The sequence below is a fragment of the Thalia democratica genome, unplaced genomic scaffold, assembly GCF_965202585.1.
Source record: "Thalia democratica unplaced genomic scaffold, ktThaDemo2.hap1.1 HAP1_SCAFFOLD_1663, whole genome shotgun sequence".
NCBI lineage: Eukaryota > Metazoa > Chordata > Thaliacea > Salpida > Salpidae > Thalia > Thalia democratica.
In genome coordinates, this window is record NW_028140490.1 from 4,703 (window position 1) to 18,836 (window position 14,134).

General features: G+C 24.1%; 1 protein-coding gene across 1 annotated transcript; it reads right to left on the bottom strand.

The window, feature by feature from the left end:
• Nucleotides 1-366: 366 nt before the first annotated feature.
• On the bottom strand, nucleotides 367-9,236 carry LOC145848777 (rho GTPase-activating protein 35-like; the record flags this gene model as incomplete). The annotated part of the gene is made up of 9 exons (XM_082954036.1): nucleotides 367-477; nucleotides 787-905; nucleotides 1,881-1,995; nucleotides 2,245-2,388; nucleotides 4,853-4,961; nucleotides 6,982-7,142; nucleotides 7,582-7,782; nucleotides 8,307-8,433; nucleotides 9,131-9,236. Coding segments are annotated over 9 exons (1,193 nt in total), but the record flags the coding sequence as incomplete, so codon positions are not given.
• Between the last annotated feature and the right edge of the window lie 4,898 nt (nucleotides 9,237-14,134).

Here is a 14,134-nt window from a genome sequence, read left to right on the forward strand (position 1 = left end):
ACCAACTTAGAGTACTGCTTGTTTAGATAATTACGTGGCAACAAAATGCATCTTTTTATTCTTTAAAATAACAAAGCCAAAATGTATTAAGATACAGATTAAAAATTCGCTTTTTTGAATTGTACAGTAACTGATTTGTAAGATACAGTCAAAGGTTATAAAAGGTTTTTACGTCTATGAGGTTAATGCAATTTTATTGATACTAGAAATAAGCTAACAATAAACACTTTTTTAATAACTGGCATTCGATTCCAATTAAAATAACAGCTTACATATCTCACCTCTTCAATGACAAAACTTGATTTTTTTATTGTATTGTAAACCAGTAATAAATAAATATGACAACTAAAACATTAATAATCTAACCTTTGCAATGGCGAAGCTAGATCTCTTGGTGGTATTGTAAGCAAGTATACACCCGTGATAAATCCCTGTTTGCATCAGCAACCGAGCGTTCTCGTACGAAGACATTTCCACCTGGTTACACATTTAGAGTTCAAGTATTATTATTATACATAAAAATATACATGTTGTCTCCTCCAAAAATACTATACCAAGTTTAAAGTCAAGTAGATAATATTACAATTGAAATTCTTTACGGTCTTGTAAGACAGTATGCAATCGAAAAATAGTATTAAAATAAACAATAACAAACACACAAAATAATAGTTATGTTTTAAATCAAAATTTGAACCTCAAGCAGTATTATGTTACAAGACAAAATTTATGTTGTTAGATCAATATAAAACAATAGTAGTGTTATTTCACAAAGAAACATACACTCACCTGAATTCTTCTCCTCTTCATATTCAAGTGAGTTTCTATGTTGAGCAGGTTCTTGTCTTGCTTGTAGGTGGGGTGGTTTATCAGTGGTGACAAAGCTACCTCCGTTGTTGGAATGTCGTCTGTGTAAACAAAACTTGTCATTACTTTATTGCTAGTTACCTTGAAATTATTATTTCTTATTATTTATCAGTTTATACTAGTCATACTCAAGCTCGTTTTAGTACATATTTTATCTGAGGTGCTAAATTGCTTCGATTAAGCTTTAATAAGTTAATATTTATTTACGCTGATCATATATAACAGTATGGTTGTATGTAATACAAACAAAAAAGTTAAATTAAGGAACCATATGTTTTGTAAGGTATAAAACAATATATAATTAAAAGTATACTCGAGTGCTTTCTTATTATGACATATGAATATTAAGTTGGATGTAAGATGACTTGGTAAATATTTAAATTTCAGGATGTCTAGACATCTAATTAATACATAATGAAAAACTAAAACACAAATTTCTGCTGATACATTAAAAAGTATTAAAAAATGCTTAAATTGTAATTAATTTGAAATTTAAGAGAAAAAAGCAATGAAAAAATTTCTATAAAATTTCTGTGCGCACATGTTAATGTTAAATCTGATTTTTATTAATAAAATAAGTATACTAAATATTAGAAAATAGAAACTTTTTAAAACAAACAACCTTTTGTTACACAACAACAAAATTTAAGTCTGATACAAAACTGATATTTTTTTAATAAGTAAATAAGTTATAAGAACTTTTTTTAATTCACCGTTCTGCAAATGATGATTTTTTAATTGAGTATCTTTTTGTGAACAAACTATAATAATGAGACCTAATTATTTTAATTAATTACTAAAATAAACAAAACATATCAAAAAACGACCTTTTTGTTGACTCATGATAAATAATACTAATATTTTGTCTAAAAAAAACCTTAAAATTAACAAACTACCATTTAAAAATGAACAAAATAATCCCTTTAGAAAAAATAAATGACTATTTATGTACGGAAAATAAGTAAGTTATCTTTATTTTTGTTAAGGAAATAGTTAGAAATAAAACAATAAAAAACCTCTCTGTGTGCACATAATGATGTTGAGATCGGCTTCCTCATTTTTATGAACACTTTCGTATCCAGACGCCTCGCCATCCGAACTTTGAAGGAAATTGTTAACCGCTTCAACGACCTTATAATACATATGCATATTAATGTATTAATGATAATATTATTATTATAATAGACATAACATTAATAATAATATTATAATAATTTTCAATAATATAGCAGTATAAATATGCACATATCTTTATAACTTTATCAATAGACAAAAATTCATCATTTATTAAAATACGTTTCCAATACTTTACTTGAGAAAATGTACACAGAAAAAATTTAAATAGAGAATCAGCCATTCAACTTTTAAATAAATCACCACCTTTTCCCGCGTGAATATTATGACGTCATCAGGCGATTGTGACGTGATGTTATTAGATTGTGACGTCACGTTGCAGTCGATGAAGCGCGAAGTCGGAGAGATTCGGTTCGACAGTTTGCAGCCCTCGTCTCTTAATATGGAGTGCTGTTGAGAATAATTTACAATAAAAATATTTTTTACATATTTCTTAAATTTAAAATTGAAAAGGGCCACTTAATCATAAACTTAGATACAAAAAAAAATAGGAGAACTTAAACGTATATGATTGTTATAATGTATGCTTTGATGTATCGTAACATGGAGTGTTGTGGCGTTGAAAGAAGTAACAAATATATTATTATTAATTAGGCTCAAAATATTATTTATACTAAAATTACTCAAATTTGTGTTGGAATTTGATTGCTATAAATATTAAGTACTGTTGTGAAAAACAACTATATTAATCCTATATATATATATACAATATAAACATATTTTTAATTAAGAGTTTTCAAGTTTGCTGTAGATTTATAAAAATATAACAAGAAAATTTTTTACTTGATATAGTTATAATTTATTTATTTCAATATGTCATTACATTGCAGTAAATGTATATACAATCTAACTAAACATAAGAATAACCTGTTTAATATTTTTGTAGTACTAAAGTGACTTTTAATAAATGTAAAAACAACATTGATTTAATTTTAAATTCAATGACTATCTTAATCTACAGACTTTTTAAGAGTGTTTTTGGACTACTACCAATAACTTGTTAATTTGAAACTTAACAACATATCTTTTTATGTGAAAAAATATTTGGTTACAAAATAAAGTTTATATTGCAATTTTATTTATAGAAATAATTAAAAAATTATAGCTTATTAGACTTTATAAGTAAATTTATTAACGGTAAAACAACCATCTCTAAGTTTTGACATGAAATCTAATTATTTGATTTTATGATGTGTTTTTGAATATGTTCCAGAAAGTTTGTAGAACACGATACTTTTTTATTACTTTTATGAAAACTATATTTTTGTGAAAACTTCAAATTGACTTTGTTATAAATATTTTTTATTGCAAAAACAAAGTTATCTCACTTATTTTAATGTAGTGAAAACTGATCAAAATATTGACAAAATAACTTTATATAGCTTTATCTCATTTTTATTTGCTTGTAAATTTCAGAGTAATAAAGTCTATTTCAGCTTCATGGAAATTTTTATTTAAAATACTTGTTAAAGTATAATAATTAATTAGTTTAAACAATAACTGTACCGAGATGGTTATCTGAGTTTACATAAACGTTTTTTTTTAATAAAAATTTATACAACTTTGTAATTATTTTACAATTTTTATTATTTTTTGTGTTATTTTTTATGAAACATACTTTTACTCAAAAGACTATAAAACAAAATTCGAATTTCCAGACATTTTTCTGTTATTAACAGCTTTTTTACACTCGGGATACGTTATTTAAACAAAAACTGACAAAAAGCTGCTTGTGAAAATTTAATCCTTTGTACTTAATGACTTAACACCAATCCAGACATGGTTATTTTATAAGATTAACAGTGTGAAATGCGTAGATTAGTGCTAATCGTATTCTAGACCGCGTAACACTTAACTAAACCTGTTGTTATAAATATTTTTTGGTATTTTCTTGACACAATAACATGAATTTTAGGAAGTATTTACTGATGAACTACATTTAAGACTGCTTGAATAAAAACTTTCAATTGGAACCTTAAAACTTAGTACATTGATTAAGTTAAGTGGATAAAAAAAAAGAATTAAATCTTTATTTTTATTTAATTAAAACGTCTTTTAAGAAAATTGAATTTCAATACTTGGTTTTTTTATTTACTAAACCACTTTTATTTTATCAATCACCTAAAAAAAATACTACTAACTGGAAATAAATCATATTAAAATACTTATTACCAACTTTAATTGGAAGTTGTTTATTAAGTTGCTTAACATTGCACTACAAAATTTTATGAGTAACGCAATGACTAATTTACACTTACACAGCATACACACATTCCCTGCTATACATGACTAATATTTGTTTACAAAAATTTAAAAGTTTCAAAGTTAGTTTCGATTCAATAGCAATTTTTTATTTTAAACTTATAAACATTTAACAAAAATTTATGCAAATGTGATAGATCACTTTTAATCAATAAATATAAATATTGTCTAAACAAAATTTAATGTTAACACACTCTCAAAGTACACTTTCGAATAACCATACTTAAATTTATAAAATAAAAACTTAAATATTATAGTATTTTTTAATTAGGTTAAAACTTGAGTGGAGCTTTTAATTAAAATTTCAAAGTTATGCAACAAAACTAGTGATCTTTTGAAACTGTAGTACATTAATTGAAATAAATAACAACCATAACAATCAATATAACCACATTATAAACTTAAAATTATTAAGTTATAGCAAGTGTGCTAAAATATATAAAAAACAATACTCATGCCCAACTTATTGTTAAGATAAAATAAATATTAAAATAAAATACGAAACATATATATATACTTTTTAATATGTTATTTGTAGTGAAATGTTGTATGATCATAATACTTTACATATACTTAAAACAAACAATCTGACCTCCAGCATATTGCACTTTCCAAGCACTACGTTGACTGGCAGCCCGTAAAACTGGGGTGGGGAATTATTCTTTGATATAACCGTGTTTTCAAGTGACGATACTATGTAACTGTTGATAATAATATTAATTACTTAGTATTTTTATTTCTATATTAATAAATTATAATTCGATATAATAGTGTTCTCAAGTGATGATACTATGTAACTGTTGATAATTATTAATTTTAAATTAAAATGCTATTAGAATATATTTTTATAATACTATATAACTGTTGATAGTTACTATTGTTAATAAAATACTTGATTGTTAATGTTAAAATTTATTTTTATAATACTGTTAATGATATTTATTATAGCACTTATAATTTTTCCGTATAAATATGTATAATGTTTTTATATGACATTTATACTTTTCTAATAAATAATGTATTATTATAGCTTGCATTTACATAAAACATATTTCTTTCACATATAAAACATTTAAATTAAGCCTGATTTTTTTCAAGAGAAATCACAGATTATGTAACCGATGAAATACAAATTATAAGTGATGTTACATCACCGAAGAACAAAATAAAAGCTGTCAATTTTAATTGAAATATGTATAAATAGATAAACTTGACAGAGTGTATCAAATTTAATTGAATTAATTATTCTAATTACCTCAAAAATATTAAGGTAATTGGCAACCGTAGAACTTGTTAGTAATTTTGTATAAAAAGTTTTTATGTTATATAAATTACGCACAATAATATTTTTCAACAGCATTTTTTTATTAAGAAAGTTTAAAGTTTATATGAGGTACATACTAATTTTCATGAAATTCATTTTACACGCTCATACTTGACAAATGGTATTAATAGTATATTATTAATTTTTAGTGTATTACGTATATCGTTATCTCAATGAAAAATTTATAGGTTAAAAGCTTTTGAAAATGTTTTTAATTATAATTTTTTTTATTCAAAAATTAACGTTCAAGATTTTTTTTTATAAAAAATACTTTATAAAATTTCATCAGCATTTAGATATAAAAATCAAATAAAATAAATCAAAAAGCTTTTAAGACGATTTCGTATGAAAAACTAAAAATCAATCAAGATTTTAAATTAATAATTTATTCACGAGTTGAAGATTTACTGTCATACATAATAGAATCAGTCAAATTTATAATCTGAAAAGTATTGATTATGTGACACAGACGAAATAATGAATTGGATTGTTCAAATGCATTTGCCAATAAAATTCTTTCAAGCGAGTTCAATTTTGTAGAACTGATCAATACAATTGTAATTTGCTTTTAATTAAAGGAATTGTAATTTTAATGCAATTATATGATTATTTTTTGGATCTAACGGGGAAGTCTTTAATGAAATAAGTACAAATTTTAAATAAAATATGCTGATTTTTAAAAAAATTTGATGATTTAAATCTTGTTTTCTAATTTTGAATTATTTAAACTTTTTTGATAAATGTTTACATCACAGTAACTGTACAAAAAAAATTATTATAGTCATACAAAGTTATAAACTTTTAGGTCTGGTCATACATACAAATTATTATTAATATAACTAAATTGCAAGTTTCATAAACAGAAACTTAAAGTTGTAGTAAGTATTAGACAAAGTCAATAACTCAAAAAGTTATACAAAACTAAACTTCTGTATAATACAGTACAGACATTGATAAAAACAATGATAAAAAATTAACTAAATATTAAAAACTTGTGCATAGTTATCTACATTTCATTTTTATCGTTTTAAACACACTACTTACTCACCATTATACAAGAAAGCAACAATTAATATTAACTTGTTATATAGTTTAAAACTACTTTTTTAACTTATTTTATATATAAAACTTATTTTACACTTGAAACACGTTATGATACAATTCATATGGGTTGAAAAATGTACCAATAAGAAATAGCTCATATTTAATAAAATAAAATGTATGTATTTATTGTATACATAACTAACTTGAGACTCCTACCGTCATGATATAGCGCATTACAAGCATTAGGTAGAAACATTGATATATAATAACCAATAGTAAAAAAAAACACATAAAGCTTTATTAATATTGTTATTAACACTAAGTACAATATGGTATTTAAATGCATAACTAACTTGAGACTCCTAGCATCGTGGTACAGCGCAATACAAGCGTTGGGTAGAAACGAAGCGGTCTGCATTGAGTTGTTTGGCAGGCAAACGTTTCCGTATATGTTCCTCGTTTGTATCGTGTATTTGCTTTCGTTCAGTTCGTACAAGTTGTTCACTTGCGAGGACTGTAATAAATATTATTTCAATAATCATGGAGGATGTTCGAGTTTTTTAAATTTCTAAAAGCTTGAACAACTTAACAAACAGGTATGCCAATTGAGATTTTTTTTGATTCTTCAAAATTTATTTACAAGTTTAAATCTTTAAAAAAAAACTTTTCTCTCAACATTTTACAATGTTTTAATATATTTCTACAACATATCATTGTATATAAACTACCTTAATAACTCCGACAACTTTCTCAATACTGTCAATGCTACCAAGAATACAAAACTGTATTTATTTAATAAAAATTGTAAATTAAAATGACCTTAATAGCTTGATCAACTTGTTCAATGGAATATGAGCTACCCAACAAAACTAAATTGAACTTATACAATAAACAACGTTTTATTATTTTTATACAAATTATTTGGAACACTCATATATTTATCAATAAATAACCTTTATAACAGTTTCAACTTGTTCAATGGAATCGCTACTCCCCAATAAAACCAGATTGAACTGGTTGGAATCTTTCTTGATCTTCCACGGGCTCAAGTCCATCTGGGAGGTCAACATCTTGCTGAGTTCACACGAACTCGATAAAGAGTTCAAAGAGTTGGAAATTGAAATGGATGAACTCGACTGCTTGCGTTTCTTGTCCTGTAAATGAATATATAAATTATTTACAGATTACTTTTCCAAAAATTAAAATATTGTTAATATAACCTTAATATAAAAGATGTATAAGTTGTCAAGCTATAAACAATTGAAAATAACTAAAAGTTTATTTTCTGCAAACAAGAGTAATAGAATAAACAATGTGTACATCAAAAACTAAATAAAAAACTTTGCAACACAAATAAATTTTAAAAGAGATCTGAAACTTAATAATATTATAGACACTAATATAGATCAGGGTTTCCTAATATTGGCGATATGGCCCCGCTTGGGAGCTATTGAAAAATTTGAGGGCTATAAACTGCAAAGAGGCCACAGGGGGGCCATGAAGCCGTAAATTTAAACTTACACTAGTTATTCTGGTGTTGAAAATGAACAGCCAAAAAAATTAGGCGTATTTAACATTAGCTTTTTTTGAGAGAAGGGGCCGTAGCTTTTTTAATTACTTCAAAGAGGGCTTTATGAAAAAATGTTTGGAAACCCTGATTAAAATACTACCCACTTACCTGTTTAGCGACGACCAACTGTAGCCCGCTCAAACCCCATTCGTCTTTTTGTGGTATGTTTATCGAATTTGAGTGCTTGTCAATCAATTGGTTTCTTTCAACTGATAACAGCGCCATGTCTCTGCATCTGGTGAGAAATATTAAGTTATACAAACACATTTTTTTATTTTAAAACTATTTATACTTTTTTCAATTTTTTTGATGTTGTATACACAAAACTGACACTGTTAATTGTAAATTTTGTTTATTTTAATTTTACGTAGTTCTGATCTACTTGGAGTATTTTAATATTTTTAACGTCTTATTATTAATTTCTTTCGTACATTTTATTAACAAACACGCTCCTTGTGATTTGTACTAAGTTGAAAAACTAATAACAAAGTTAGTTTAATAAGAGTATTATAAGTTTAGTTATAATCAATTGGTTTCTTTCAACTCTTAACAGGGCCATGTCTCTTCATTTGGTGAGAAATATTAATTATTTTTACAAATTTCATAGACATTTTTATTGTTATCCATACAAAATATAAAACAGAGATTGAAAAGTGTGGTCGGGTTGATTTATTTTATAAAGTTGTTATATACTTTATTTCATGAATTATTTTTAAAAGTTTTTATAAATATTTATATTAAACATATCCTTGTAATTTATACCAAATTTTAAACTAGTATGGTTCATTGATTTATGTGGCTATTTTACATAAATTTAAAAATCAGGTAAAACTTTAATAAAATACATCATTAACAACTATAAAACCAATCATTTTAAGTTATTTATTGTTCATTTTATCCAAATAAGTACTACTACAAAATATTTCAACTACCTCTCATCAGCTTCTAGCAGCTTTATAATTTCTTGTTTGGGAAGATTTTGCGTGAACAGCTCACTTTTTTCCATCAAAAGTTCCGCGAATCCCAACCTCGCTTTTTCTTTTTATTTCACTCTGAAAATTAATATTAATTAATTAAAAATTTTATTATCAATGTCTATGTCAAGCGCTTTTAATTAGCATTTAGGGGTATATTACACTTAAAAGTTTAATTCTGCTTTTTCGTTTAGTTCACTCTTTAAGGTTTATTAGAAAATGTTTATACTTTTGTATAACTTAAAACAGTTATGAAATAATTGGTTCCCGAGAAATGTATCAACAACATAGATTGTTAGATATTTAAAAAATTTTAACCTACAAAATGAGTGTACAAAAAAAAGATAAGTACAAACTGAAATAAAACATATAATTTAAAAAAAAAGTAAATTTGCAATGCGTTTAGGAAACGGATTAAAACTACAAAGACTTTAATTCATGCGAGTTGTTGCAAATTATGTTTAAAGTTCAAGACATTTACTAGGGAGAAACTAGTTTCATAAATCACTGTGCGTATATACTATGTGTAATTACCATATCAAGTTACTGCATCTACCTATAAATGAAACGATTTTTGAATTACATGTATATACATAAAAGTTTAAATTATAAATTCGAAATCATAGTCTTTAACTACAACTTTATCTTCAAGACATGTTTTAGTTCATTGAATTTTAGTGTTAGTAGCATACATTAATAGCATTATACATTCATCTTTAAAGTTATCTCCTATTTGTATTTTCAAAAAATGCATTAAAATAAACTTAGGATGTATACCAAGTTTCAGTTTTGTATGTAAATTTGTAAAAACAAACCAAATAAAAAACTTCAAACTCACAAATAAAGGCTTAAATTATATACGAAGTAACTAGAAACAAATTACCAAAAATATATATTAACATAGTTAAACAAGAATAACCACTATAGTATCTATTCTAGTTTCAATAATAACGAATAACTTAACAACTAAAAACGATTGAACGACAAAACCAAAAAATTAAATAAATTCAAGTAACTTTGCAACTTTCAAATTAATCTGCAATTGCCAAAATAAACAAAAAAGTTTAAATTGATCAACTTAAACTGAAACATTATAATGATAGAATCATCTTAGATGAAATTTGTTGTAAATAATTCAAAATACGGACGTAAATGCCTGCTTAAAAATCATAATTAACCGGTGACTCAAAAGATTACAATGCAATAAATCAAACTTCTCTTTCTTGCCTTAAAAATCTTAATGTTTGCCTTAATACTTTAAGCTAATGGTGTTTTAAATTTTATTAAAACTTGTATATATTTTAAACAAAAAACTTTTATAAACTAAACATCACAATTTAATATATTAAAATTCTCGTGTGAAACCTCAAAAATATTATTGTTTATCTTAATACTTTTTGCTAATAGTGTTTTAAATTTTATTAAAACTTGTATTTATTTCAAACAACAAAATTTCGAAAAACTAAACTGTATCAAAAAAAAAAATGTAAGAAATAAGTTCCTTTCCAAAAAAACTTTCAAACTATAAGAATTCCTGACATGGATTCTAAATAATTTTATTTTCTAATTTCAAGTAGACATGATTCAATCTTACAAAATTTAACCTCAGAAATCTTAATGTTTGTTTTAATACTTTAAGCTTATGGTGCTTTTATAAAATAAATAAAAAAAATTAGAGCTTATGGTGCTTTATCTATTTCAAACATTAAAGTTTGAAAACTAAAAACTATGTATCAAAAAATTTGATAAAATTTAAAAAGTAAATTTCTTTCTAAGAAACTGTTTTGGATCAGAGAATTCATAGAAATTGATTCTAAAGTCAGTAATTTTTCTAATCTTAAGTAGATATGATTCAATCCGATAAATTGTCAATCATGTAAAGTATGATACATGTCAGATTTTGCCACCAAATTTCAATCTTGCCATGTTAAATCACTGTACCTTATGGCATAACAAATGAAATACGTCAAAATTTATAACATTCTGTAACAAAACGTCAAAGGTTAATCCAATAAGTGGATTATTATGAAATTTGTCAGATTCTTGTTTATATTTTGTAATATTATTGATAAAAAATACTCAATTCTCATTGACCTCTAAGATATTTGAAAAATTGTCAGTTTGTTGTTTATGTTTTGTAGATTATTAAAAACTTCAATTTTTATTGACAGTAAAGGTATTTGAGAAAGTTATTTTTATTTTCATTAAAGGAAACATTAGTCACAATGTTTTCTTTATTTCTACATAACACTTTTAAACGGATCCTTGTAATATTCCAACAATTTAAAACAAAAATATTATCAGTAATAATGTAATATGTTTTCGTATATACTCAAAATTATTTTATGTACTTTTTATGAATTACTTTATATAAAACCTGATATTCGTTATATATTGATAATATTTCATCTTCTTATAAATAATCAACTATAAAAGCGTCTTCTTTTTTCGCAAATAATTAACTTAACTTATTTATTTATAATTAATTAAAACTGTATAAAAACCTGGTATTCATTATATATTGATAATATTTCATCTTCTAACAAATAATCAACTATAAAAGCATCTTCTTTTTTTGCAAATAGTTTCTTCATTTCATTCCATTCACCTCCTGGTACAACCTGTTAATAAATATTTACTGTAAAAAAATCTTAAATAAATAAAAAATTATAACTAGTTTATGTCATAAAAACTAATATAAGTTTATTTTTAATGGCTTGTTGATAAATAAACTTATATTAAAAAACAACAATTAATATAAACTAATCATTTGTATAGAAATAAACCACCTGTTAATAAATAAATTAAATGGTTATATATAAGATTGTGTAAAAATTAATGATATTTTATTAATACTTATTTGGGTATTGCTATAAAACAAACATAAACAAAAAATCAACATAATTAATCATCTATTACTTGAAAAAAATCTTAAATTGAATCATTACAATAAAAAAATTTACGATTTTTGAACAGTGTAAAAAACACCTACTAAACATTCGTACTATTTAACAAAGTATTATGTGATATCAAAAAAACACTAAACGACTGAATTATTTAAAAGCATGTTTTAAATTAATACCCTTGATTTTATAACTAAACTATACTGAAAATTTTTTATATGGAAACTTAATTATTTTCAATAACGAAAAGTTATTTGGCTGGAACACTGTGTGATATCTTAAAGAAAAAAAAAAATTACAGTTATGAGCTGTTTTCTGATATAATTTATTTAATTTTTTAATATCAAACAGCTTGACAATTATATTTTTAATTTAAGTATCGAAAAACACATGTGCACATGGCCTGTTGAAAATAAAAGTTTTATTGGACGTAATAAAATTTATTGCTTTATAAGACGCAATAAAGACTCTTTAATTTTATTGACTGTAATAAATTATAACATAAAATCAATTGTTAAATTTAGTTATGTGGTAGTATAACAAAAACCTTGAACAATCATCAGGATAAAAAATGTTTTATAAGTTTTAACACAATAGGGTATGTTGAACTAAAATTTGAAAAAATATATATAATTTGATTATGATAATTTCATCAAGGATACACGTATTTTTCAACTTAAAATTATTTACTTTATTTTAAACATTATTAAAACAGATATTTTCGTTTTTATTCACTAAAAACTTTACTTATTGGTCTAAGAACTTGACATGAATAGAAACAAAAAAAAACATTTCAAGATTAAGTCGCGTAAAAACTTAATTTCAGAACTTATTAAGCAAGCTCTAAAATATCAACTGCTTGAAAAATTAAAAATCAGATGAAAAATTATCAGAATCTTGCAACAAAACAAAGACGATATTTTGCAAAAAAAATGAGCAAAATTAGCAGACACTGTTTACAGTAATCTGATTAGAAATACAAATTTGTTTCAAGAGCCACTTACAAGTATGAAATTATTCGTTTATTATCATAATCGCATAAGTACTCAATTTGTATAAACAGTGTTCTTGTAGTTTACATTAAATGTTACCATATATCAAAAGCGGTATTCATTATTTAAACAAACTAATCTATTGATTGCTGAACTCAAGTATAATGAGCAATTACAAGTATTTTGCTTTTTTTTAATTAATTTATTATATACTACATTTTTTGCTTAGAGTTCAATTGCTTTGTTTTTAGTTAATAAAAAGCTAAATTAAATAAATACTAGGGATATTAAAGTATAAACTCTAAAAATTATCAACGTTTGTCTGATAGAATTTTGGGTGCGTAAATTAAATATTAACAAAGTAAATTAAATATTAATAATTATACAAAAAAAAAACATGTATAATCAAATACAGCACCTGTTTTATTTGAAGGTTAGGAATAATATTTTCTGTATAACTTTAGAATTTTATGAAACTAATCGAAAAACATAACCACAGGTTTTCAAGCTCTCAATAAACAACAAATTTCTATTCAAACCACCAATAAAATAAATTATCGTTTTCATATCACAAATTAATTTCAGTTGTAACGAATTCGATTTCAAACATAAAACAAATAATAAATAAATGTTTATGTTAAAAATGACGCACCTTAATCATAGTGACATTTCATTGTAAACACTATAATATACTATGTGAAAGTTCATTTAATAAACTTTCTATTTTAAACTGAATTTTGTATAAGAAAATATACTTTTTCATTTTATATACAAGCTAGAATAAATAATTTAAAAGATCTGTATAATAAATAATAGAACTATAAGACTATTTTTCCTATAATATTAGATTGATTATTATTAGTTGGACTTAAAAAAATAAATAAGCTTCATAGAGAAATACACAAGTATACATTTAGTTTTAAGTTTTAATATGAGTTTTTTACAAAAACAAATAATTTCACAACTATCTCACAACAATTATTGAACTATGTTGAAATTTTTTACAACTTTATTTTAAGATGCAATTTGTTTACTTAGCTGGCAGTAACTTTTACAAGCAAAGGAAA